This window comes from Calypte anna, chromosome 1, assembly GCF_003957555.1.
Source record: "Calypte anna isolate BGI_N300 chromosome 1, bCalAnn1_v1.p, whole genome shotgun sequence".
NCBI classification, from domain to species: Eukaryota; Metazoa; Chordata; class Aves; order Apodiformes; family Trochilidae; genus Calypte; species Calypte anna.
The window spans coordinates 1,981,484-2,007,788 of NC_044244.1; the positions used below are offsets into that span (position 1 = coordinate 1,981,484).

Below are 26,305 nucleotides of genomic sequence, written 5' to 3' on the forward strand. Positions count from 1 at the left end.
AATCCCCCTCCCCTCCCTGATAAAGAAAGGAGAGAGAATAAGGGAGAGAGACTGATGGGTTGGAAACTGAACTACACAGCTTTAATGGAACAGTAATGATAAATAGGAAAAATGACTCAATCTATACAAATCTACAGGAAAATTGATCCCAGGTTCCTCCCCCCTTTCCCCCAATAACTCTCCCATCCCCAGTGAGGCTGCAGGGCAGCCCTGGGAAAGCCCAGGCTGGAATCCTGGGCTCAGGAGCAGTTGGGAGCTGGAGGCAGGAACACACAGATTCAGGCTGGGATGGATCAGGAGCAGAGGCAGAGGAAGGGATGGAATCCTCCCAGGATGCTGAAGCAAAGAGGGAGAGGGGAAGAAGGGGAAGCAGGAAGGGGTTTGAGCCTGGTGATGCCTCCAGTTTATCCTGAGGATGAGGTGTATGGGATGGAATCCTCTGTTTGGTCAATTCTGGTCATTTCTCTTGTCTGTTCCTCCCCACAGGAGGGTTTCAGGTGGGACCTCTTGACTCCTTTTCTCCTTTTGGAGGGCCAAATGTTGCTCAGAGCTGAGCAGTGTCCTTGGCTCTGCAGCCCATTCTCCAGCAGTAACTCTAACCATGGAGTGGGATCAGTCCCAGCAGCAGCCACTGCCTGAGAAACTTGCTGTGAATTTCAGCAAGTGCAGCTCCTGACAAGAGACTGAGCTGAAAGCAAAAGTCCAAGCCAGAAAATCCCCTTTATCCTGGCCCAAACCAGGACAGGGGGGCAAAAGATATTGAAACTTCTTATGCAAATGCCATAGAAGGCTTTACTCTGATGTTTTAAGTAACCTCATCAAATGATCTCACATCTGATTGTGTCTTTCCCCAGTAGAAATTGGTGTCCAGTGATCTGAACCATCCAGAAACACCTCGTGAGAAGAGTTTTGCACCACCTTAGCTCTCTTAGCTGAATCTTGTGTATTCAGAGCAGTGAAACAGGAGCACACACAGGTCCAACAGTGTTCACTTTTCCTTCCTGGTGATGACCACATTTTGGAGCAGTTGTTCCAAAAAAACCAGCTCTGTTTTCTTTAGTAACTTCACTGCTGATGGTCTAAATACCAGTACTGGTGGAAGGGAGTCAATCTCATCACACAATTCATGGACCCTGGGGAGCATGGACATGGCACGAGCAGCCAGGACTTCATCTTAAGCAGGGGAATGTTTGGAGATGGCACAAACCTCAGGCTTTTGTAGTTTAGAATTATTTTTTTCTCTTATTACTGAAATAATACTTAACGAGGAAGGATTAACTTTTTTCTTATGATGGAAAAACTCAAACTTTTAAAGGTAAACTAGTAATAGCAAATTAAAAATAGCCAACTCAACAAGCCCCCTGAAATACTTACATCTATTTTACTGCAGTAGGAGACAGCATTAAAAATATGCAGTTAAATATGCTCCAAGGAATTAAGTTTGTATTAAATTGGAGTTTGGCCAGATAGAAATTTGGCATAACCATAGAATCATAGAAAGTTTGATCACATCATAAGTTTTATCATAGAATCATAGAATTGGCTGTGTTGGAAGGGACCTCAGAGATCATCAAGTCCAACCCTTGATCCACTCCCACTGCAGTTCCCAGCCCATGGCACTCAGTGCCACATCCAGGCTCTTTGGAAATATCTCCAGACACGGAGAATCCACTACTTCCCTGGGCAGCCCATTCCAATGCCTGATCACCCTCTCCAGAAAGAAATTCTTTCGAATCTCCAACCTAAACCTCCCCTGGCACAACTTGAGACCCTGCCCTCTTGTCTTGCTGAGAGTTGCCTGTGCAGTTGGAAGATGGGTCAAATATAGAAGAGCTCCCTCTCTCTTTCCCCCTTCCTCTTACCCTCTATTTCTTTCTTTCATTGTAATTAAGTGATCAAGTTTCAATTTGTATGAAAAAAAGTGGCCCATGAGTGGGAGTCCTTGAAGATTAGAATTGCAGTCACTGATTCCCATCCCCTCTCTCCTCTACTCCCATTATTCCCTTATTTTTTATTAGGCATTTTTGTAAAGAGAGCTACAGGAAAGAATTCTGAGGCTTTCAAGGGTTCTGCATGTAATTTTTTTTTTTTTTTCAGAATTGGTGGCAGTTTTTTGAGAGCTTGTGGGATTGAGTTGTGGTCTATTTGTTTTTTATTCCTCCTACATGAGGGTCAGGATGAGAGAACCAATATATCCCATGAATGTTGTCAAATATTGGGTGGAGGTTTGATGGATTTATGGAGAGGTTCTCAGTTTTACAACTGATGGAGAACTTTTGGTATTGCAAATGAGATTTAAAGAAAGAGCACTCAGCGTGTCAAGTCCTGTCCTGTTTGTATGCATAAATAACTAGGGCTCAGGCTGAGATAGTTTTGTTGTGATGATAGTCAGCTTCTTTTAGAGATGTTTTTTTGGTTTTTTTTTGTTCTTTAACAAATGGTTTTCTGTGTGTGGGGCTTTTTGCAGCGAGGCAGAATTTTCCTTTCCGTGGGCGTTCATTTTGAAGTGTCATTTTTGGTTCTCTGTATTCTTAGAAACAGGTAATTCTTGTGTACCACATACTGTGTGCTTTTTGGTCTCAAGTGGATTTGTCAAAATTAAATTTCATGCTATTCTGCTTAAGGCTGCCTGTGCCCTATTAGGGTTTACTGAGTGCAGCCGTTTGCTCTGAAAAGCTTTTGGAGTAGTTGTGCAGTACACATATAAAGCAATTTTTATTTTTTTTTTTTTGTCGTAGCCAAGTATAAGAAGCATATCCAAAGTATTTGCTTGTGACTTAAAAGTTAGAACCACTTGGTTTCTGACGTGGAGGCTCAAGATTCCTGCATGCTTGAACAAAATGTGTGATTAGTTAGCAGAAAATCATGTTGAAAAACAACTGCTGGTGGCTGGCATGTGATTCCTGGATTAATTTCTAGAGCTGCAGTGAGCTTAATTAAGAAAGCCAGGGAAACTATAACATGGAGAAAAAAATTTAACCTGGGAATAAAGAGATTGGGCACAGTTCATGGAGCCCTTTTCAAAACAGCATGTAATAATGAGATTTAAAGACTAAGTGGTTATGCATTTATGCATGGAATTGGTGCCACTGCCTTTTACTAGTTCTGAATTGTTTTCTGGTTAAATCCTGGCAAAGTTTTGGACCTTTGAGCATAGGCACTTGGAACTTATCCATAGGGTAAGCTTTTGCAAAAAGGAATTTATCAACAGTTGATGAGGCAGAATCAGAAAGATGTTGGCTTTTAAAATTATTTTAATTTCCCCCCCCAATTTCCACCCCCGATTTAGAATTAAATAGATATCTGGCAACATGTTTTCTTGGTGTATGTGTTATTAATTTATTTTATTCCTAATATCTGTTACATTATCCTCTAGCAATCAGAATTTGACAGAGGATGATGCCTGTTTGGGACATGTTTTGATGAGTTCCTTGTTAGAAATCTATGTATGTTCTTGCAGAAATCAGAGCTCGCACATTCTCAGATTCTTGGTTCATATTCAGAGGTAAATGTGCCAAACATCACTAGCAGTAGGCATTAAAGTATTTAATATTTCCTCTGAAATGTCAACCTTTGACTTCTTTAGTCCATGCTGTGTCTGGGCACCAGAATTAACACCATCTATTTCTCCTTTGTCCTTCAGAGATTTGGGATCATAGGTGAAAACGACCAGATAGCAGGTTAAGATAAAAGGATCTGTCATTTAAAGGATTGTTGGAACAGAAGTCATTTGGAGCAGTCTGAATAATTGTGCTCTCTTAAAGAATAAAAGGAAAATATGGATAACTTAAATGAAATAAACCAGGTTAGAACAGTTTGCTTTCACTAATACTCATTTTGATAGCAGCCTGCAAGGAAACTTTTGTTCTGCTATGTAGCATCCTCTCTGCTTTACAGTAAAATATATTCTTAGCCAAATTATCTCCCCACTGGCTACAGCTGTCAATAAAATGAAAAGAAGTGAGGGTCTGCTGAAAGGGAGAATGTATCAAAATCTGACTCAACCAAAGCTCCAGTGAACTGGTAAGAATTGTTTTGCAGGACAAGGAGACATCCAAGTAATAAAACCTTGTGGTTTTAATAGCAAATGCTGCTTTTCTTCCCATTACAATTTATTTACCTGCTGGAGAATCTCCAATGGGATATAAAAGAACACTTGAAATGTACAATTTATCACATTGAGATGGAAAGAAAAGCTTTGCTTTTTTCTTTCATCTTCAGGCTGCAGTGAAGTGTTACTAAAACTCTTCATCACTTGTCAGATCAGGCAGGTTAAGTATATTGTGCTACTTTTTGTAAGCTTTGTACTAGATTTTTTTAGGTTTTTTTTTTAGTTAAACAGGAGGAAACCACTTAGAGACTTCATCTCTTCTGCCTCAGGGGAACAATGTGCAGTTTCAGCTACTGCTCCTGTTTTTTTTTCCCAGACTGGTTTGCATGTACACTGAACTCCTTAATGTTTTTTTTTTTCTTTAATGATCTCATGCTGAGATCTATTTCTACAGTTTTGGAGAACACCAGACTGAAAATTGAAGTTTTCAGGTAGTGCTCCTTTTCTTTGAAATCTAAATTTAAAAAATAGGAGGAGTTTTTTTTTTTTTCTCCCCTTTGCTTTGCAAAGTTTGTTGTGTACTTCTGACAATGCTTCATGAAGCCAGTTTACCTGATGGTAGTTTTTAAACTCCATTAACTGTTTGATTTCACTTATGTTAATAATCTGAAAAATTAGCATCTAATCCAAGACAGTCATTAGGCTAAGGGTGAGATGTGCTTGTTCATCTCATCTTGTGAAAGGTTTCTACATCTCCTTCATCTCTGGAGCTTTATACAGAATGAGTTGAGTTCACCCAAGATGCTTGATTTACTTTTTTCCCCCCTTTTTTTATTTTTTGTTTATCATAATGTTTATCATTTTTTTTATTTTTAGTTTATCATAAGAGTAAGGACTCATTTACCCTGTTGCTGAGTGACAGGAGGAGATGTATGAGCATTCTGAAATTTACTAGAAAAAGTAATTCAGCAGAAATTGGTAGAAAGAATTAAGAAAGGCAGTGATTATATAGCTTGGCCACAGCAACCCCATGCAGCGCTACAGGTTGGGGACAGAGTGGCTGGAGAGCAGCCAGACAGAGAGGGACCTGGGAGTCTGGATTGACAGGAAGCTGAAGAGGAGCCAGCAGTGTGCCCAGGTGGCCAAGAAGGCCAATGGCATCCTGGGCTGGCTCAGGAAGAGCGTGGCCAGCAGGTCCAGGGAAGGGATTCTGCCCCTGTGCTCAGCTCTGGTGAGGCCACAGCTTGAGTCCTGTGTCCAGTTCTGGGCCCCTCAGCTCAGGAAGGAGATTGAGGTGCTGGAGCAGGTCCAAAGGAGGCAACTGGGCTGGTGAAGGGACTGGAGCACAGATCCTATGAGGAGAGGCTGAGGGAGCTGGGGGTGTTGAGGCTGGAGAAGAGGAGGCTCAGGGGAGACCTCATCACTCTCTCCAACTCCCTGAAAGGAGGTTGGAGCCAGGGGGGGGTTGGGCTCTTTTCCCAGGCAACTCTCAGCAAGACAAGAGGACAGGGTCTCAAGTTGTGCCAGGGGAGGTTTAGGTTGGAGATGAGAAAGAATTTCTTTGTGGAGAGGGTGATCAGGCATTGGAATGGGCTGCCCAGGGAAGTAGTGGATTCTCCGTGTCTGGAGATCTTTCCAAAGAGCCTGGATGTGGCACTGAGTGCCATGGGCTGGGAACTGCAGTGGGAGTGGATCAAGGGTTGGACTCGATGATCTCTGAGGTCCCTTCCAACCCAGCCAGTTCTATGATTCTATGATAGCAGAGTGACTTCAATGCTATGCAGAAACCTAAGGAAACTGTAGTTTTTGGAAGAAGCACTGAATGTCACATTACATTACTCTGTCAGCTGAGTTCTGAGTGATGACCAATTCACTGATTCTGTGCCAGTTTGTCTGTTGAACTTTGATTTGTTTTAATTTCCTCTGCCATTTGCAGGGGGGAGGAGAGGAAGTGAACCTCAGATTTCCCAATTTACTGGAAGCATTTTTATTGACAGATTACTCTTTTTCTCCTCAGGATTTGTGTTTGTGACCACTTACCCCCTATAACAGCCTTTTTCTTTTTCCCCTGTACATTTTATGAAATTTCTGAATTTCTTGCTAGTATTTGAGATGCTACCAGCTCTTCCATTCATGCTACTTGCTGGTTATTCCGGGCAGTTTATTCCATATACATGACAATACTTGGTCCTTCTTTAGAAATTTGTTTTTCTGACTGCTAACAACTTAGAAGAATAAAATGCTGGTTGGTATAACATCAGTTTAGAGATCAGGTTTTGTTAGCACATCTCATTACCTGTTATTAAAAAATTGCTTGTCATCATTTGTCCTTTATTTAATTTCTGAGTAATGAAAATAGTTGTGAAGGTCCCAGCTTCATGTTGCTTACAGCCACTTATTATTGCAAGCAGCAATTCAATGCTAAATATTGAGCTGAAAATAGTTCAGTTATGTTTCAAAGGTTGCCAATACTGCAGCTGTCTGCTGAAAATGACATTTAAAGGTGGTTTTGCTGGAATTTAAGGAAGACATTACAATGCTTTAAGTCACCTCCCCTTCCCTCAACAGAAACCTTTTTTTATTGTGGTGAATGCATTTGAAATGTGTATATTGGCTATTTCTAAGCTGACTTCTTGTATCCAACCATTCATATGATGTGAAAAGTCTTCTGTCACTTTGTTACTGAAACTTTAAGATTTATTTAAATTAAGGATGCTGCTGTATGGGATGTAGGAAACTGGGAGTATTACCTTTGTGGCAGAAGTGTTTACAGATTCTCCTGCATTTCCCTTTTTAAGTCAGTGATTCTCATTTACAGGACCTTGTTCCAAATGCTATTTAAAGGCTCTTATAGTTGGACTTGATTTTAAATTCTTATATCCTTCTTATATCAGCAGCAGGGAGAACAAATGTGTTACAGTTTGCATCCGAGCTGAACAAACAGATTCTGGAACTACTGTTTTCTCTGCACTGATGCAAAACATCTGTGTCTAAGCCTGTTGTTATAATTAGAATGAACAAACAGGAGATTGGATTAGAGCATACCACAGCAGCTGGTAAAGATCCACTTATTTATCACTGCAGGCTTCTTTGTACCTAATTTCAGGTGAAGTGATTGCTCTCAGACTTCATGAACAATTCCAGTGCCCGTGTCATTGATAAATGAAATCAGGACTTGATACAGAGATGATTACACTTTTTTTTTTTCCTGAATAATCAGCTTCCACTGGAAAATATTTCCTCCCTTTAAAATGTTGCTTTAAGTTGTTAGATTGCTTTAAATCAAAATGTCAATTTTATTTTGTATATTTATCTTTCCATGCAACTTCAGCCACTGAGAAATTTGGTTAATGGGATCAGCAGATAAATTGATGAGTGTTATCTTTGGGTGAAAAACTTCTTTGCTTTTCTTTCATTAGCCTTCACCTGTGAAGACAATTTCACTGCTTGATTTTTCACAGTATCATTATGACCTCTTAATTTGGTTTTTATCTTATCTCTTTCAAACTTTCTAAATTGTTATCCCAGCTTATCCAAGCCAGTTCAGAGTTGGATTCCACACAAAGTTAATTAATTTATGTACATATTTTCTGACAATTTGCACATGGATTGGTGGCAATGATGCTATTGCAATGTTTTCTGGTATCATTATTGACCAGCATTATTTACATCTATATGTATCATGGATTATCATAGGGTTGAACTCATTTGCAAAGTGAAAATAACTGCTTAACTCACAAATAAGTCTAAGTAAGTTGCAACTTAATTTATTTCAACATTAAGGATTTTGTTGCACTCCCAAGCAGGTCCTGGGCTGCATCAAAAGCAGCAGAGACAGAAAGTCAAGGGAGGGGATTCTCCCCCTCTGCTCTGCTGAGACCCCACCTGGAGCTCTGTGTCCAGTTGTGGAGTCCCCAACACCAGAAGGACACAGAGCTCCTGGAAGGTGTCCAGAGCAGAGCCACTCAAATGTTCAGAGGGCTGAGCACCTCCCTGGGAAGCCAGGCTGAGGGCTTGGGGTTGTTGAGCCTGGAGAAGAGGAGGCTCCCAGGTGAGCTTAGAGCAACCTTCCAGTATCTGAAGGGGCTCCAAGAAAGCTGGGGGAGGGCTTTGGACACGGGGGGGTAGGGAGAGGAGAAGGGAAATGGGTTAAAACTTGGAGAGAAAGGGGAGATCGAGGTTGGAGATGGGGAGGAAGTTCTTGAACTTGAGGGTGGTGAGAGCCTGGCCCAGGTTGTCCAAGGAAGTTGTGGCTGCCCCATCCCTGGCAGTGTCTCAGGTGAGGTTGGATGGGGCTTGAAGCAGCCTGGGCTGGTGGGAGGTGTCCCTGCCCATGCAGGGGGTTGGGACTGGATGAGCTTTAATGTCCTTTAGAACCCAAACCATTCTGTGATTCCATGAAGTGCATGGTGGGCAGTGACTCCATAACTCTGAGGCAGCCATGAAATCCTCCCCCTTCTCTGCTGAGATAACACAGTGACATGGGAGAAGGTAACCTTGTATATATGAGAGCAATGGGACCTTAATCCATGAGAAAGCAGGTTATCATTAGTCTACTTCTTCCTGGGGAGGAAAATGCTGCTGGTTTTTAATTTCACAAAGCAGAGAGGGAATTTCCTTTGGCATTTGGATCTGTGAGCGTGCAGCTGGCTTAGGAAATAGTGTAAGCAGTAGGGAAGGGGTTGAATGTCAGAAGGCTGATGAAGCAGCATCCTCATGAAGCTCTATCCTCCAGCAAATACCATTCTTTGGTAGTCTTTATATTTATTTGCCTTGCCTCCCTTCTCCTGATTGATTGTTCAGGTTGGTTTGCTCTGACAAGACCAAGAGACTCTGTTGTGTAGGGCATGATAAAATAATTTGAAGTTAGCAAGGTATGAGGGCGAATGGAACACAATATCTGTTCAGGTTGAAAAGTTAGGTGAACAGAAATTGATGGTTTCCAAAAAATTACTTGTCAAAAGCCAAGGGGGGAAAAAAAAAGGAAGAGGAGTTTCTTCCTTGTAAGAGTGTGCAGTCATTTTCACTGTGTGTATGGACTGCAGGTTATCAGAAAATAACATTTTTCTTTGCCCCAATAAATACTCATATTAACTCATCTCATTCAGCCTCTCCTTGGAAGTCTTCACTTCTTTGGGTACTGAGGACCATTCCCTATGCTTCAAACTGCACTTAAGTAAAACCAGGGTGCTCTGCCCCACAAACACTTGTCAGGTTGGTATTTGACAAGAAAATTCCATGCTTAAAGCTCCTCTGAGCTTGGATTCCCACCAATGGAAAGGTGTGTGATAAATAAGGCACAGAGGGCTTTCTGATTCAGTGATGAGCAGATGTGTGAATTTTCTTCCTCCTGCCCAAGATGGGTGCAATCTGGAGCTGGAATTGGGTAAAATTGACTTTTTTGGTGCCTCTGATAGTGTGCAATCAGAGCTGGAGAGTTCTCTTTAAAGGTGATGGTAGGAGATGAGCTGAACATCAGAATTTGCTATTGATGTAGTACAGAGTCTTAGTTTGCAGTGCTGGCCTGTCCAATGGCACTTAGTAATTATTGGCAATTAAATGACTTCTAAATGTACAATTGGAGATGTTTTAGTTTATAAACCCTCTTGCCTGGCTGTTATGTGTAGAAATACATGATGGTTTCAGTGTCCTCTGTAGTTGTAGGTGGCCATTGAAATACACGTGGTAAAAGAATTTAGAAATAGTCCAAGAAAATAAAAAGGATAGCAGTAAATTTCCCTATCCTGTTAGATAAAAGAGCTTTAAAGTCAACTTATGAACCATAAAGAGCAGAAACTGCATGACTTAAATTGTCCTGAAAGAACACTGCATGCCTAATCCTCTTGAAAGCAGAGATGTGAAATCCTTCCCATCATTGCTTACAATATGATTACATTTTAAATGCTGAATTACAGAATCCTGATGCTTTTATTCATTGTATTCAGCTTTACAAGCATAGGAAGAATTGCTGGCAGGGGCAGGTGAAAGAAATAGCAAGTCTCTCAACTCTTGTTTTTGAGCTAAAGGTACTCTGCCAGTGATAGTCTTGTAAAAGTATTTGGTATTTCACAGAATCACCATATGGTAGGGTTGGAAGGTTTTATTATTAGTATTTTTAAAATATTTAATGATTAAATATTTCAAATTAGCAGGAGAGCAAATGACATGGCTAAAGAGCTGCTGAAATAAGTGATTTCATATATATATACCTCGAGTACATATACAGTACCTCAAGTACTGTGTCCAGTTCTGGGCCCCTCAGTTTAGGAAGGAGATCAAGGTCCTGGAGCAGGTCCCAAGGAGGCAACTGGGCTGGGGAAGGGACTGGAGCACAGATCCTGTGAGGAGAGGCTGAGGGAGCTGGGGGTGTTGAGGCTGGAGAAGAGGAGGCTCAGGGGAGACCTCATCACTCTCTGCAACTCCCTGAAAGGAGGTTGGAGCCAGGGGGGGGTTGGGCTCTTTTGCCAGACAACTCTCAGCAAGACAAGAGGGCAGGGTCTCAAGTTGTGCCAGGGGAGGTTTAGGTTGGAGATTAGAAAGAATTTCTTTCTGGAGACGGTGATCAGGCATTGGAATGGGCTGCCCAGGGAGATGGTGGATTCTCCATCCCTTGAGCTTTTCAAGAAGAGACTGGATGTGGCACTCAGTGCCATGGGTCATGGAACCACAGTAGGAGTGGATCAAGGGTTGGACTTGATGATCTCTGAGGTCCCTTCCAACCCAGCCAATTCTATGATTCTATGATTCTTTGTGTATTGGTTTAAAGAATTGATTTTAAGATTAACCTGGAGATTTTGGATTCTTTACAATCACAGTCTGGTTTGGGACCTCAAAGCTCATCCAGTTCCAACCCCCCTGCATGAGCAGGGACACCTCCCACCATCCCAGGTTCCTTCCAACACTTCTAGGGATGGGGCAGCCATAGGAATTTTCACCAGTTAATCCTCTGTCTTTCTGTGGATTGCATAAATCCATTGCTGTTTACTTGACTTTCCTCTTAGCTTATTAGAATGTAACCTTGGACATGGTAGAGAGGAGTGAAAATTCTTTGCTTTTCTCATCAAGATGTGAATCTTGGGAAGGAGGAAAACCTTTTAATGCTGCTTTCCCTTTTTTTTTTTTTTTTTTTTTTTTTTTTTTGGTTTATTTTTTTCCAGCACCCCTCAAACACATTCATTGTTGGGATTTACTACTAAGTTACAAAAATAATGTGATAATGAAAAGAAAATGTTCCAAGTGTAATAGGAACTGACTTTGCTTTGTTATTTCTAGATCACGTCAATCTAGATTTCTACATCATCTTGTTTTTAATTTATATTAGTATAAATTGATTTATATCTGCATTTACATTGTAAAATAGGTAATGTAATATATGCAAAAGTGCCTTTGGAAACTAAAATACTGAATATTTTTAAATTATGCACACTTAATTGCATTGTTTTTGTATTTAATTACCTCATGAGTGTGTTTAAGTATTGTTGCACGTTACACATATTTAACAGTTCATAAAAATTTCTATTCTTGGAGGAACACTTTGTTTGAATCCATGGTTGTAGGAAGTGCCTGTAATTCTGAATTTAAATAAGAGTTGCTTTAGATGTTGGTAGTTAAATTTGTGTGAGTCTGCAAATAGGATTTATTCTTAAGAATGCTGTTCTTCACAAATAATAATTAAAAAAACAAACAATAAATGAGCAGTTTAAATGCTGACCATGCCCTGACCCAGGGCATAAGAAATACCAAAGAAATAAATACCAAAGAATATTGGGAAATATGTAGTAAAGTCACTCATGTGTTCTGGCACACATAGCCACTTTTTTCTGACAGTTCACTTGGACCAAGAAACTTCCTGAGGGTGTCCAAGAGATTCCTGTGTTGTAGAGGGAGGGGTAAAACCAGATACTTTGGTCTTCAAAGCAAAGAACTTATGGAGTTTTTTTCTTTGGTGGAATGAGTGTTCATTATTATTTTTTAATTGGGACTGTTTACAGGGTTAAAGACTGAGCACAACTCTGCTTGCAAACCATTAAATCTTTTTGAACATGTCTGCTGGGAATACTGATGTACAGCTCCACACATTGCTTCTTGCATCCTGTTTCCAGCAAGCCCAGGCTCTTTCAAAAATCTTAATTAAAGAAGGGAGAGGATATTTAATGGTGTCATTGATTTACCACCTTGTTTAAGCACCTTTTTGCTTTGGTTTTAATGGACATGGAATTCAGAGTGTGATTTCAAAAGCAGGCAAGTGTTTTCTTTAGTGTGTAATGAATATTTATATAGATTTCTTAAAAACTTATCTTTTTAGGAGTCCAGGGTAAGAGTTCTGTGGCTGTGTTACTGATCTCCCAAGCAAACTGAAGTCTGCAATCCTACCATTGAATTTGATTCCTAAGACTTGGCTGATTGACAGCTCTGATGAGCTTGGGTAGGCAGAGATGGAGGGTTTCACATTGATTTACCAGTGCACTTTAACCTGGACCTTCAGCAACCTTATTCAGGGGTGAGACAAATTTTGTTTCCATGGGCAGTGGCTTGAGACGACTTGGAGAATGTCAGGAGAGGTAACAATGTTTTCTTCTTGGTTAATTGAATAAGAAATCAAGTATATACCTTTTTTTTTTTTTTCCCCCTGGTCTCATGGCAATTCTTACATGATATTTGAGTGCCTGTCATTTCTCTAGTTGGCTACTCTTTCTAAATTAAGAATAATGCACTTGATATTTTGCCTTTTTTTTTTTTTTTGCTGTTCAACCTAAAGGGCTGCTGTCAATACTGGGGGTTCTGTGTGATGCATGGGATTTAGCTGTAGACCAAACTGGAGTGTTCATTAGAAAGAAGGGTATTTGCATATCATAACATTTGCTAACATTATGCATCTTAAATTGGCACGTGGGTGGGTGAAATGTTTTAATTGTGGCAGCCTTTTAATGTGTTTATAAATCCATAACTGGATGCTGGGAAGGTACCAGCTTGCCGTGGTCTGCTTTCCCAGCCAATATTTATGGTTGTTAGTGTGCAGTTAGGAATTTTTCCTTGTGACATCTTCATTAACTTGAATGTCTACAAAGCTGCAGTTTGCCCTGCCAGCTCCTGAGACAGATGATGGGTTTTGAAGACAGCCCTAAGGTAACGTTGTCCCAAGGGAGCTGGTTTAATGCTCCTACTTAACGTGCACAGGGACATGAGAGCTGCCTTGTTGGATCAGATCGATGGGCTGAATGCCCTGATGCTCTCTTGTCAATACCAGATGCTGCAGAGGTGAATGCAAGAAATTCTGCTGTAATTGGGAAACAGGTTTCCCAGAAAAAAAAAAAAAAAGAAATAATAAAAACCATCTTTCTAGCAGTGGTTGGTACAAACCTCGAATCAGTATTCTCCAACTCAGCTGTAAATATTATTTATCCTGTTGGAGTTGTCTAGTCTTCCCCCTCCTTTCCCCTTGATTTTACTTCTGGCTTCAGCAAAAAGTGTTGTATTTTACCCTGTGCATTTCAAATATTACAAAACCAACAAAAATAAAACTCTTTTTAATGCTGTGCTGTCAGCTTTGTTTCAAGCCCTTATAACAGTGTGTTGTGGAAGAATGAACAGCCCAGAGCTGTTAATTTTCTGCTACTGTATTCTATACTGTGTCTTTTTTTTTTTTTTGTGTTGAGCCATTTCAGGTTTTCTTCCCATCATTTCTACATTGCTTTCTCTAAGGAAAATTGTTGTGTGGTACTGCCATCCATTCACCAGCAGCCTTCTTATAACTTCTGAATTTATTCATCTCTTTCAGCCAAATCTAACTAAGGGTAGCTTAAAGACTTGGTACCCTGAGACTTCCATAGCTTTTGATAAATCAATTACTAGGTAGAAAGAGACAATAAAACAAATGCCTTTAGGGAGGTCTACAGATGCCTGCTCTGTGTTGCTCAGATTTTACCATATATGCTCCAGTTCACAGAATGGGACATGTTCTGTCTGCAAAAGCAGTTGCAGCCTCTGCTGTGTGTTGCCAAGCTAGGAGACAAAAGAATGAGCTGAATTTTGGAGGCTGGAGAAGTGCACAAGGAAGACAAGGTTGTAAGTGATGAGAGTTCAGATTGACTTCATGTGAAGGGGCAGAGAAACATGGAATGGAGATCAGTGAGAAACCAGTCCATGGCAGTGCTGCTGATTAAAAAAAAAAACCCCAAAACCCCAAACCCCTTCTCACTTCCTCTGTGCTTTGTTTCAAAGACATTTTCTGATGTTTCCTCTTTGCCTTAAAAGGTAGAAAATGTTCACAGAAGCTACTGAACTGAAGAGGTGGGGAGGGTTCTTCCAAGTTTTTGTTGTTTTAAGACCATGAATTTCTGAGGAACTGGAATGGATCTTGGCAATATGCTTGGTGTTAACTGTTGTGTGGGAAGACTGATAAAACACTGAGCAAGTGTGGAGATGCATCAACTTATATCTGGTTTTCATATTCTTCCTTTCTAAGTCTTTCTATATTCTATAGTTATGTCAGACTTGTTCTCCTTCAGCCTTCTTTCCTCTCCTGTCCAGTTGGCCATTAAATGAATATTCTTTATGTATTGCTCAGGACAACCAGAAATGGTTAATTTAAAAATCAAAGAAAATGTAAGATAAAAATCCCACTTATGCTTTCCAGTGTGTGTGACTGTTCATTTATCAAAACTGGATTTGTGTACTAAGGTGCTTGCTTTGGTCTCATTTTCTCCTTTTTAGAGTTTTCCAGTCTTACCCTATCTTAAGATGATTTAGATTGGGCATGTGCAGAGTTTCAAGCCTCTCTTCAGCTTTCCTATTGCTAGAACCTTTTGTAACCTGTTTCTAATCCATGTCAGTAATTTTCTTACTGTCCTCTCTTAACAGAAGATGAACCAAACTGCATTTGTAGCTTCTTTTTTGCTATCTTGATGAATTTAGAAACTTATTTGAAGATTGCATTCTGATTTTTTGTATCCTGCCCTTGTGATAGTCCTGGAATTGTTAGGCTTGGAGTACCCTGCTACCAAAAGAGTTAATGAGAAGACAGAACCCATCTCTTCATGGTGGGAGGAGATTAAACAAGATGTATACATGGAAACAAGAGTCATAGAATCATAGAATCGGCTGGGTTGGAAGGGACCTCAGAGATCAAGTCCAACCACTTGATCTACTCCCACTGCAGTTCCCAGCCCATGGCACTCAGTGCCACATCCAGGCTCTTTTGAAATATCTCCAGACACGGAGAATCCACTACTTCCCTGGGCAGCCCATTCCAATGCCTGATCACCCTCTCCAGAAAGAAATTCTTTCTAATCTCCAACCTAAACCTCCCCTGGCACAACTTGAGACCCTGCCCTCTTGTCTTGCTGAGAGTTGCCTGGGAAAAGAGCCCAACCCCCCCCTGGCTCCAACCTCCTTTCAGGGAGTTGGAGAGAGTGATGAGGTCTCCCCTGAGCCTCCTCTTCTCCAGCCTCAACACCCCCAGCTCCCTCAGCCTCTCCTCAGAGGATCTGTGCTCCAGTCCCTTCCCCAGCCTAGTTGCCTCCTTTGGACCTGCTCCAGCACCTCAATCTCCTTCCTGAGGGGCTGAGGGGCCCAGAACTGGACACAGGACTCAAGTTGTGGCCTCTTTTCACCTCTAAAGCTGTTTTGCCATCAGGTCTGTCAGGCATTGAAACAAATGTGTTGCTCAGAGGGGTTCTGCTCTTTCCATCCTTGGAAGTGGTGTTTGTAAAAGCAAATTTTTATCTCTTGAAGGAAGGGGGTCAAATAGCCTGGAGGACTTGTGCATGATTCTCTTTTGGCCTTTGAGAAGCTGCTCTCTGAAGGATGTCCTGCTCAGTGGACATATTGCTTTAATTTTTTTCTTTTTTTCTAATAGCAAAGTTGAATGAAAAGGAAAAGTAGAACTTTTTTTTTTTTTTTTAAATTCATTTTCTGAATAATATGTTGCTAAATCTTTTCTGAAAGACATTTGGTTGTATCAAACCTAAGTATCTTTTCATTACAAACTTAATGCACCTGCCCTCTCAAGAGGGCTTAGTTAAGGTGGCTTGGTAATAAATGCTCCTTCCAGTAATGATTTTTTTTTTTTCTTTCAAAATGCAAAGCTAATGGGCAGATTGCCAGCTCTGCAGGCTGGAGGCTGTCTGATTAATTTGTCCATATTGTATTTCTAATTTCTCAGGCTAATCTTGTTGATGCTGCAGGTGTCTGCTTTACCTAATACGTGTTGTTTACAGCTTCGGGTGCTGCCTCCTTGCTGTAATCTTAGTATCACTCAATGTTGGTTTTTCTTTTTTTTTTTTTTGTTCCTATGAAACAGCTGCATTAGAGAGAGGAAAAAGGGTCTGGATTTTGATCTTTTGACCAGCAAGGACAGAAGAGTTAGAGAAAAACATTGATAGTAGCTGAGCTGCACATATCCTTACACACCAACCTGTAAAACCTGTAGTAAACATAAGTGATAAAATTGCTGAGTGCTTTTCAAGAATTGTCACCATGTGAAGCTCTTGCCTTTGCTCTGATACTGGATGGCCTTTGAGATGCTAAACTTGTAGTATGGATCTGAAATCTCTGGAACTATTGTTAAGTGCAGAAGTTCTTCAGTACCCTTAGCTCCTGTTGTCAAACTGTCCCTGCTTTTATTCAAAGCCTTTTGGATCTTGGAAAGCATATCAGGTGGATGTTTTCTTTTTCATCTGACTTTTGAAGCACAAGTGGAGAATAAATGCTAAGGGTTAATTAAGCGAATGGCTTTGCACACTCTTTTTTTTGGAGTTTTGTTTTGTTTTTTTAATAGTTATCAGGTGTCAGGGTTTAACACTGGCCCGGCAATTAAACCAAATAACAGAAGCTCTCTATTAATCTCTCCTCCTTGATAAAGAAAGGAGAGAGAATAAGGGAGAGAGACTGATGGGTTGGAAACTAAACTACACAACTTTAATGAAACAGTAATGATAAATAGGAAAAATTACTAAATCTATACAAATATACAGAAAAATGGATACCACATTCGTCCCCCCTCTCCCCCAGTAACTCTCACGTCACCACTGAGGCTGCAGGGCAGCCCTGGGAAAGTCCAGGCTGGACTCCTGGAGTCGGCAGCAGTCGGGAACTGGAGGCAGGAACACACAGATTCAGGCTGGGATGGATCAGGAGCAGAGGCAGAGGAAGGGATGGAATCCTCCCAGGATGCCGGGTGAAGGAAGGGAAGCAGGAAAATCAGGAAATCCAGAAATCCGGCTTGACCCTTGTGATCCCTCAAATTTATACTGAGTGTGACGTATATGGGATGGAATCCTCTGCTTGGTCAATTCTGGTCATTTCTCTTGTCTGTTCCTCCCCAAAGCAGGGCTGCAGGTGGGACCTCTTGACTCCTTTTCTGCTTCTGCGGGGCAAAATGCTCCTCAGAGCTGAGCAGTGTCCTTGGCTCTGCAGCCCATTCTCCAGCAGTAACTCTAACCATGGAGTGGGATCAGTCCCAGCAGCAGACACTGCCTGAGAAACTTGCTGTGAATTTCAGCAAGTGCAGCTCCTGACAAGAGTCTGAGCTGAAAGCCAAAGTACAAGACAGAAAATCCCCTTTATCCTGGCCCAAACCAGGACAACTTGCACTGTAATATTAGGTATAAATCTCCAAGTCTTTCAAACTCTTCTAAAAGTTTGGCAAGAGTTTGGAAAGAGGAGGTGGACAGAAAACTGACACCAGGTTACTGCATCCCAGAGGCCATGGAAATGGCAAAATGTCCTTTTCTTCAAGGGTCACTCCTTGGTCTGCTGAGGTCCAGACCAGAGCTTTGTGGATTTTAGCATTCAGTGCTATTTTGTGTCTGTGATGGTGTTAGGTGGAGCAGCCTGGGCACCCTCTGAAGCATTTTACAACCTGCTGTTAGATGGGAGCATGATAATGAGGCCATTGGCACTGCAGCTGCTGGCACTCCATTCCCATTATCCTGAAGAGAATACTGCTTATCAGACACCTATCAGCATCCACCCCTCACACCCTAAGAGGACAGAAGAGTTATTTCTGGCTATGGCAAGATGGCTTTTTGAGCATTGTTCCCATTACTGACCATCTCTCTAAATTGGCTTGTGATGTGAGCTGGGTATTAGCACACTCACTGCATTCATTTCCTCCTCTTGCAGCAGCACAGAAAGCATTAGGATGCAAGTGTGACCTTCCTAAATCTCCCTGCCTGAAAAATCTCCCAAGTTTATCTGCTCTGGGATGCACTGATGAGAAAGTTAACAATGATTTCAGTCTCCTGAAGAACTTAAAACCTTCAGGAGGGGGGTGGTGGGAGTGGCTACGTAATTTTTGGCAACTGCTGTGTATTTATTATCTCTGGATCATGTTTATTTTAGCAGCCTTGTGCCCACTGTGTTCTAATATTCTCCAATGATTAGCTGTGTGGTTTTCATGCCCTGTAGCAGAGATTATCACCAGAGAAAAATGTTACTTTTTTTCTAGAAACAGTTCCACTTTTTTCTGATCCTTTTTCTAACAAATAAACTTTTATCCTGTTTTTAACAGCTTCTTCCCCTACAACTAATCCCTTTTACGTATAGAACTCCAATTTTTTTTACTGAAACATCATCAGGCTCCCATCTGGGAGCTACCCAGTTACATCTTACAATAATTCTATTGAATGATCTATAGCTCCACTTTTATTCCCTATTAGTACTTGGCTGATCAATGGCTTCTTAAGGTCAAATATCTTTATTGGCTGATACCTGAGTCTTTGTCTTTTTTCATTACAACTCTGCAGACTCTTCCATGCTCTGTTAGTGTTCTTGTCCCCATATTTGCACACCAGAATGCATCAGTGATGCAGATGTTGGTGAACAAGATATTTATGAAGCATTTTGTGTGTCTTTGGGTGCAGTGGTAAAAAAGGCTGTGAAATACTGAGGGATCTGGGTTGAGCAGAATTGCAGTAAAAAACACTTGATCCTGGGTTCCCAGGTTGTTCTGTGAATAAAGTCACTGTGATGTGAAAGAAATTCTTTGCTTTTATGACAGCTTCATAATTTCTAAGTCTACAAATGAAGAACTTCTCTCACTGTGGTTTGTGATGCTTCCTGAGGCTTGGGGGAGATGGATGTGTGGCTGCACTACAGAAACAAGAACCTTGTGATTGCTTGGTGTTTCACTGAAGTTTTCTCCTCTTCTGGCAATATTAGTTCACTGTGCCTCCCTGATTTTTGTTTTAATTTGTTTTAAATTGATTTACTTGTTTGGAAATGTACAGGTGTGTTACAACTCCCTGTGTCCTCACTTGGCCTCAGAGGAGGAAACAGTGGTGCTGTGTCCATGGTCAGTTGGAATGATCTCAATAAAATGATTTTTTTCTTTTTCATTTGAGGTTTGTAACAGTCATTTGTTGAAAGATTTTCTTTTTTTACTGCTTGGTTTTCATGTATATTAAGATATTTCTAGACTGAGGTCTCACTTGCTATTTGCAAGTGTCCCTTCCACTTCTTCCCAACAGGATTTTGTCATTGGCAGCATCTGGCAGGATGGATATTGATCCATTCAGCTTTACTTAAGGTGTTTATAACTGAATTAGTTGGCCAAGACTCCCAGGTAGTCAATGAAGCTGCTTCATTCATTCATAAAACTATTTTAAAAGTCTAATTTTTTTTTTTTTCTGCTGGTGATGTTGGATGATATTTGGAGATAAAACCAATTCCTGGAGATGAGGTCACTGAGATGCAGGGCTGTTTGTTGATGGCTTTTTTGTGTCTCTCTTTCTTTTTTTGGACTCTCCTGCTTGATGGAAAAGAAGTAACTGGTTCCTCTGGGTTGGAGGCTGTCTCAGTTTTCTAATCACTGGTCACCCTCTAGGGTACTTCAATTTAGTTTGTCAAAAAAACATCCTAAAAACCCCACAACCAAGTAAAATGAGGGTGATTAGAGCACTTTGCTGATATGTGTCCTCCTAGCTGTCCATCTTAGGAGGGTCTGAAGTCCAGATGTTTCATTTTCTGGGCAGATGCTGTCATTAATAGCTTGCTGTGAAAAAGGGAGCAGAAATTTCCCCTCTCTGCTCAGTCTCTTCATGTTCCTGACTGCCAGCACTGGTTGGATGCTGTCTCTATGAATAAATGCTTAATAGAAATGAAACCTTCAAGGACACTACTTGTTGTCTTGCAGTTGCTTCATGTCTTACATTGCCTGAAAATGAAGTTCTCTGCTTTTTAGCTACACAAGCAAGTGTTCTTCTTACTGCTTTTGAGGGCAGATGAAGGGCTGTATTACCTTCAAATCATAGAATTGGCTGGGTTGGAAGGGACCTCAGAGATCATCAAGTCCAACCCTTGATCCACTCCCACTGCAGTTCCCAGCCCATGGCACTCAGTGCCACATCCAGGCTCTTTGGAAATATCTCCAGACACGGAGAATCCACTACTTCCCTGGGCAGCCCATTCCAATGCCTGATCACCCTCTCCAGAAAGAAATTCTTTCTACTATCCAACCTAAACCTCCCCTGGCACAACTTGAGACCCTGCCCTCTTGTCTTGCTGAGAGTTGCCTGGGAAAAGAGCCCAACCCCCCCCTGGCTCCAACCTCCTTTCAGGGAGTTGGAGAGAGTGATGAGGTCTCCCCTGAGCCTCCTCTTCTCCAGCCTCAACACCCCCAGCTCCCTCAGCCTCTCTTTAGAGGATCTGTGCTCCAGTCCCTTCACCAGCCCAGTTGCCTCCTTTGGACCTGCTCCAGCACCTCAATCTCCTTCCTGAGGGGCTGAGGGGCCCAGAACTGGACACAGGACTCAAGCTGTGGCCTCACAGGGGCCTTATAAATTTAGCACCTGTATTATGCTCAAGTGAGAAGCATCTCAAGTAAGACCACAGATGTCTTCTAGCTCTGTGGTTTTTGAGCCGCATGCTTTGTACAAGGGAGGTGATTCTTCCCTTCTACTCCACTCTTGTGAGATGCTGGGTCCAGCTCTGGGGTCCCCAATCCAAGAAGGACACAAAGCTCTTGGTGTGAATCCAGAGCTGCCATGAAGATGATCTGAAGGCTGGAGCAGCTTTGCTCTGGAGTTAGGTAGAGAGAGTTGAGGTTCTTCAGGATGGAGAAGGCTCTAAGAAGACCTTGCAATACCTTCCAGTGCCTGAAGGGGCTCCAGGAAAGCTGGGGAGGAACTTTGGACAAGGGTCTGGAGTGATGGGACAAGGGGCAATGGTTCTAAACCAAAAGAAGGGAGATTTAGGCTTTTTAATAGAGATTCTTAGAGGCTGGTGCAGCCTGGACAACGCTCACCCAAGTTGTCCAAGGAATTTGTGGCTGCCCCATCCCTGGCAGTGTTGAATTCCAGGTTGGATGGGGCTTGGAGCACCCTGGGCTGGTGGGAGGTGTCCCTGCCCATGCAGGGGGTTGGAACTGGATGAGCTTTGAGGTCCCTTCCAACCCAAACCATTCTGTGAATGATCTTTATGCCAGTAGCAACTCAGTTTGTGTAGGTATAGTTTTATTCCAGAGTGGCAAATCTAGAGTAGGATTTAGATTTGGATCAGTTTGGATATAGTTACTTAATTTTTAATGTCTTTCTGCTCCAGTATTCTGTATTCATTTTCTTTTCCAGCTAAAGCAAAACTCTTCTTGATTCCTACAAATATTTGATGTAAAGTTACCAGCTGTTCTACTGAAATTAATATAACTTTTGGCTATCAAGTTTTCCAAGCTGAAAATGTTACTCATTACTAGATTTATGAGGTTTTTTTTCTTCTGCAACTCTCTTGAAAGTTTTTTTTTTTTTATTGTTCCAAAATCTATTAAATGAAGTAGCAAAAAACCCATCCCAGATCTCCTTGGGTCAGATTTCTGACAAGTATGCAGTTGTCTGTAAGTGCTGAGATAACATTTGAGTGGTATTGAGTATCCCAAGAGTTGGGAAAAGACCTTTTTTGGGTTTTAAAACCTTCTTGAATGCTTTTTGCTAGTCCTACAGGTGTCTTTAAAGCTTGTAGGGTTTGTGACTCTCCTACTTAACTGCTTCTGTGTGGAAAAGTTTATTTGTGGACTTGAAGTTGTTTCCTTGCTTTTTCACTTCTTAACTAGACTCTCAACTCCTTTGACATGTAAATAATAGAATTATTCTTTCCCTTTCTGCTTGTTTGAATAAAATTGGGAGAATTTGAGAATCTTGTTCTAACACTAGAACTTGAAGTAGGGGTTTTGGGATGCTGCAAGTGCTTTGTTGGGTAAAATATGCATCTGAAAACACTCAGTTCATTATGCAGGAAGTTATTTTCCTTGGTTCCATCTGAATAAAACCCAGCATTTTATGCCTTTACTATTGAGGTTTCAGTCCCATCTGTCCTCAGCTGATTTTACTTTATTAAAGCATATTTCCTAAGAAAAATGTATTTAATTTAACCAGAGCTCTCTGATTTTTAACTCGTGAAAGTTTCCACTAATTGAAGTTGTTTTTTTTAAGAATAATTTTAAAGGCTCTCTAGTGTTTGCATGCTGAAATTTGAAAGGTGTTTTAAGCAGAAGAAAACACTCCAACTGCCTTATAAAAAAAGAAAACAAATAAAAAAAGAATATTGTATTATGCAGGTGTTTCTGTAATAAGGAATATGTTCTGTTAACACTCAGTTTAATTTTCTTTTTTTCTAGTTAGTGATGAAGAACTCAAGAAAAGAATAGCTGAAGAACTGGCATTAGAAAGAGCCAGGAGAGACTCTGAAGCCCACAAGAGAAGGTTGGTTTATTAATAATGGTATTTCAAACATCCATGTGCTTCCTACTTCTGTTACTGTTATTTATCTACTTATTATAAGCAGATGAAATTTTTCCCCCACTACAAAATGGTTGTTAAGACCTCTGGGCTATCCAGCAAGTTTTGGTATCAAACACATGTTAAAACAACAAATTAACTACAATTTCTTCCTAAGAGCTGATACAACCTCTTGATCTAAATCCCTTTTGGCCTCAGAAGCCTGACTCTCTCTCCTGCAGTCTTTTAAGCTCAGTATTTGTTGATTTCTCCTGAGTCCAAATATTCACTTTGTGCTGCAGAGATAGAAATAGCTGGAGAGCACTGCAGAGGTGGGTTGCTTGTAACCCCTTTGTTTGATCCAAGGGAAATCTGAATAACAGTAGAAATGATAATTCTTGTTATTTCTGTGAATTCTAGGTACTGGTGAGCTGCAGTGTGTTTCAGGCTGCTTAAATAGTACAGCAAAGAGCCTTGAAGGTGCAAAATGCTGTATTAAGAGTTTACTACTAGAGAACCCTTTTGATATCATGTCTTTATATTAAAACATTAACTCTTAATGCATGTATTTTTTCCAGAGCTGGTAGTTACTGTGAAAGACTGAGTTGAATTCAACAAAATAAAGCAGCAGACTTTGGATACAGCATTTAAAAAACATGCTCAGTTTAGTCTAGTACTGTGGGATTATTTGGAATTCAAAAAAATCCTGTTTGAATCTGAAAAAAAAATATTAGGCTGGATGGTGAACTTGGTGGATTTATGTGTTAATTTGTACTTTCAGTGGTTTTTTTCAGAAATAGGTATAATGACACATTGCATATAAACATTAATCTATACATTGCCCTGTTCTGAGAATGGGGAAAAAAGGCTCATTATGATGGATTAAAAAAAATTAACATGTAATTAGAACTGCTTAAAGGGTTTGCATATATATCAGTTGTTTCCTATGCATTATTTTTATTTAATTAAGTTAGCTTGATGGATATATAATTAGATAGGACTGTATAAATGTCTCAGAAGAAAAAAATACCAGGCTTTTTCTTTGAATCAGCAATAAAGGAAATCAATATGGTAGAGTGAAAACTCTTCTCTTGGACTGGAAAACTTGAATCACATTGGAGCTTAATGTTGACTGCTCCAGAGTTCAATGTGATTACAGCATGGAAATGTAAATTTTGTTACTTTCAGTGTTTGTGGTGTTAAAACTTCTCAGGAATTTGCATTAAGTATTCAGTTTTCAGAGGTTGTGGATCTGGGAAAGGTATGGAGCAGCCTGGCTTGTGGTGTACCTGGTGTTCTAGGGTTTGTAAGGAATGATGCTGGCATTATTCATAGAATCATAGAATTGGCTGGGTTGGAAGGGACCTCAGAGATCATCAAGTCCAACCCTTGATCCACTCCCACTGCAGTTCCCAGCCCATGGCACTCAGTGCCACATCCAGGCTCTTTGGAAATATCTCCAGACACGGAGAATCCACTACTTCCCTGGGCAGCCCATTCCAATGCCTGATCACCCTCTCCAGAAAGAAATTCTTTCGAATCTCCAACCTAAACCTCCCCTGGCACAACTTGAGACCCTGCCCTCTTGTCTTGCTGAGAGTTGCCTGGGAAAAGAGCCCAACCCCCCCCTGGCTTCAACCTCCTTTCAGGGAGTTGGAGAGAGTGATGAGGTCTCCCCTGAGCCTCCTCTTCTCCAGCCTCAACACCCCCAGCTCCCTCAGCCTCTCCTCAGAGGATCTGTGCTCCAGTCCCTTCCCCAGCCCAGTTGCCTCCTTTGGACCTGCTCTAGCACCTCAATCTCCTTCCTGAGGGGCTGAGGGGCCCAGAACTGGACACAGGACTCAAGCTGTGGCCTCCCCAGAGCTGAGCACAGGGGCAGAATCCCTTCCCTGGACCTGCTGGCCACGCTGTTCCTGAGCCAGGCCGAATAAATTTAAGTGCAGGTGATGTATTGGAGAAGTGATCCTCCCCAACCTTCTAAAACCACAAATGTATCTAAAGGATGATTGCTTAGGATTAGTTGGCAAAATACTCCATATTAAAAGGATTCTGCAAAATCTTTTTGCTGGTTTAAAATCAGGTTGAAGATTTGTTGCTTTTGAAATGGAAACTAAAATAAAAATATGGAAAGTGACAAGTATCAAGTCTTTTAGCAGCTTTAATCCTTTTCTAGCTTAGTGTTCATGTGTTTTCCAATCTTCTAGTGAAACATTTAAATATATGTATAAATAAAACTTATGACTCTAATTCCAACTGTCTAATAGCTAATTTCAGGACTGTTTCTGTATGCAGTGTGTGACCACATTTTGATCTGATGGGGAAATGTATTTTACTCATTTCAGACTCTCAAGGAAATTTTAATTAAAACTTGAATTATTATTTATTATCACATACATCCCCAGTAGAGATGCAGTCCTCTTACTATAGTAAGTAAATTCTATGCTTGTTTCTGGAATTAGTTGTATTTCAGGGCCATTACTGTACTCACAGCACATGAACTGCACAGCTCTCTTCATGCTTTTTCATACTATTTCTGTAAGCTTCATGTATTTTTTTTTTTTTTTGGTGTGTGATTAAATACAGTTAAAGACCTTTTGTTTCTTTGAGAATATGAAAGTTGCCTAAACTTTTGGCTGAGAATAGGAAACAAGGAGGCTTCATCACCAATTAATGATGAACCTTTACAGGACTTGATTTCCCCCCTGAATTTCAAAAAATTCAAATTTCAAAATTAAAAAAAAAGCCAAAATATTACAAAAAATACTCAAAGTGGATGCAAAGATTAATAGCTCCTTTTATAGGAACATGTGGGGCTTTTAAAGGGATGGTGATTTGAGCATTACAGTGGTTGAATTGCTCCACATTTTACTGCTGTGGGCCTGGACAGTGCCTCATCTCATGAAAACACTCCTGGAAGTGCTTTAATAAAAATCCCTTTTGGCTGATTTTCCACTGGGGATCTACTTGGAGACATTTTTCCCTAGAGAAGCTGTGGCTGCCCCATCCCTGGCAGTGTCTCAGGTGAGGTTGGATGGGGCTTGGAGCAGCCTGGGCTGGTGGGAGGTGTCCCTGCCCATGCAGGGGGTTGGCACTGGATGAGCTTTGAGGTCCTTTCCAACCCAAACCAGTCTGGGATTCTATGATAATATGTTTTTGGGGTCTATCTCCACCTGAGCTATAAAAGCCCCAAGTGCTGTTCCAGGGAGTGTTTCAGAGCTGCACAAACCAGGGGCATTTGGATCTCCTTGCATCCAGTGTTCATCAGGATGCCCAAAGATGGGAGAACTTCAGTCCTTCCATCAGCTGATTTAACTGACCCACTTGGGGGGTTCTGACCCTGCAGAAGGGGACAGGGCTGAAAGGACCCAGATGACAGAAAAGTGACCCAAGCACAGCCCTCACAGAGATTATCCTGGGGATAAATTTCCCAGGATTGCTGTGGCTGCCCCATCCCTGGCAGTGTCTCAGGTCAGGTTGGATGGGGCTTGGACCAACCTGGTCTCCTGGGAGGTGTCCCTGCCCATGGCAGGTGGTTGGAACTGGATGA

At 41.2% G+C, this 26,305-nt stretch overlaps 1 protein-coding gene across 2 annotated transcripts in view; it reads left to right on the forward strand.

Annotated features, from left to right (window-relative positions):
• The window catches only part of CHCHD3 (coiled-coil-helix-coiled-coil-helix domain containing 3), a 194,554-nt gene that overhangs the window by 12,369 nt on the left and 155,880 nt on the right, over positions 1-26,305 (forward strand). For both annotated transcript variants that reach the window (XM_008493056.2, XM_030457356.1), the window contains exon 3: positions 22,659-22,743. In XM_008493056.2, the coding sequence (XP_008491278.1) occupies positions 22,659-22,743 (85 nt within the window). The remainder of the gene's footprint in view (positions 1-22,658; positions 22,744-26,305) is intronic.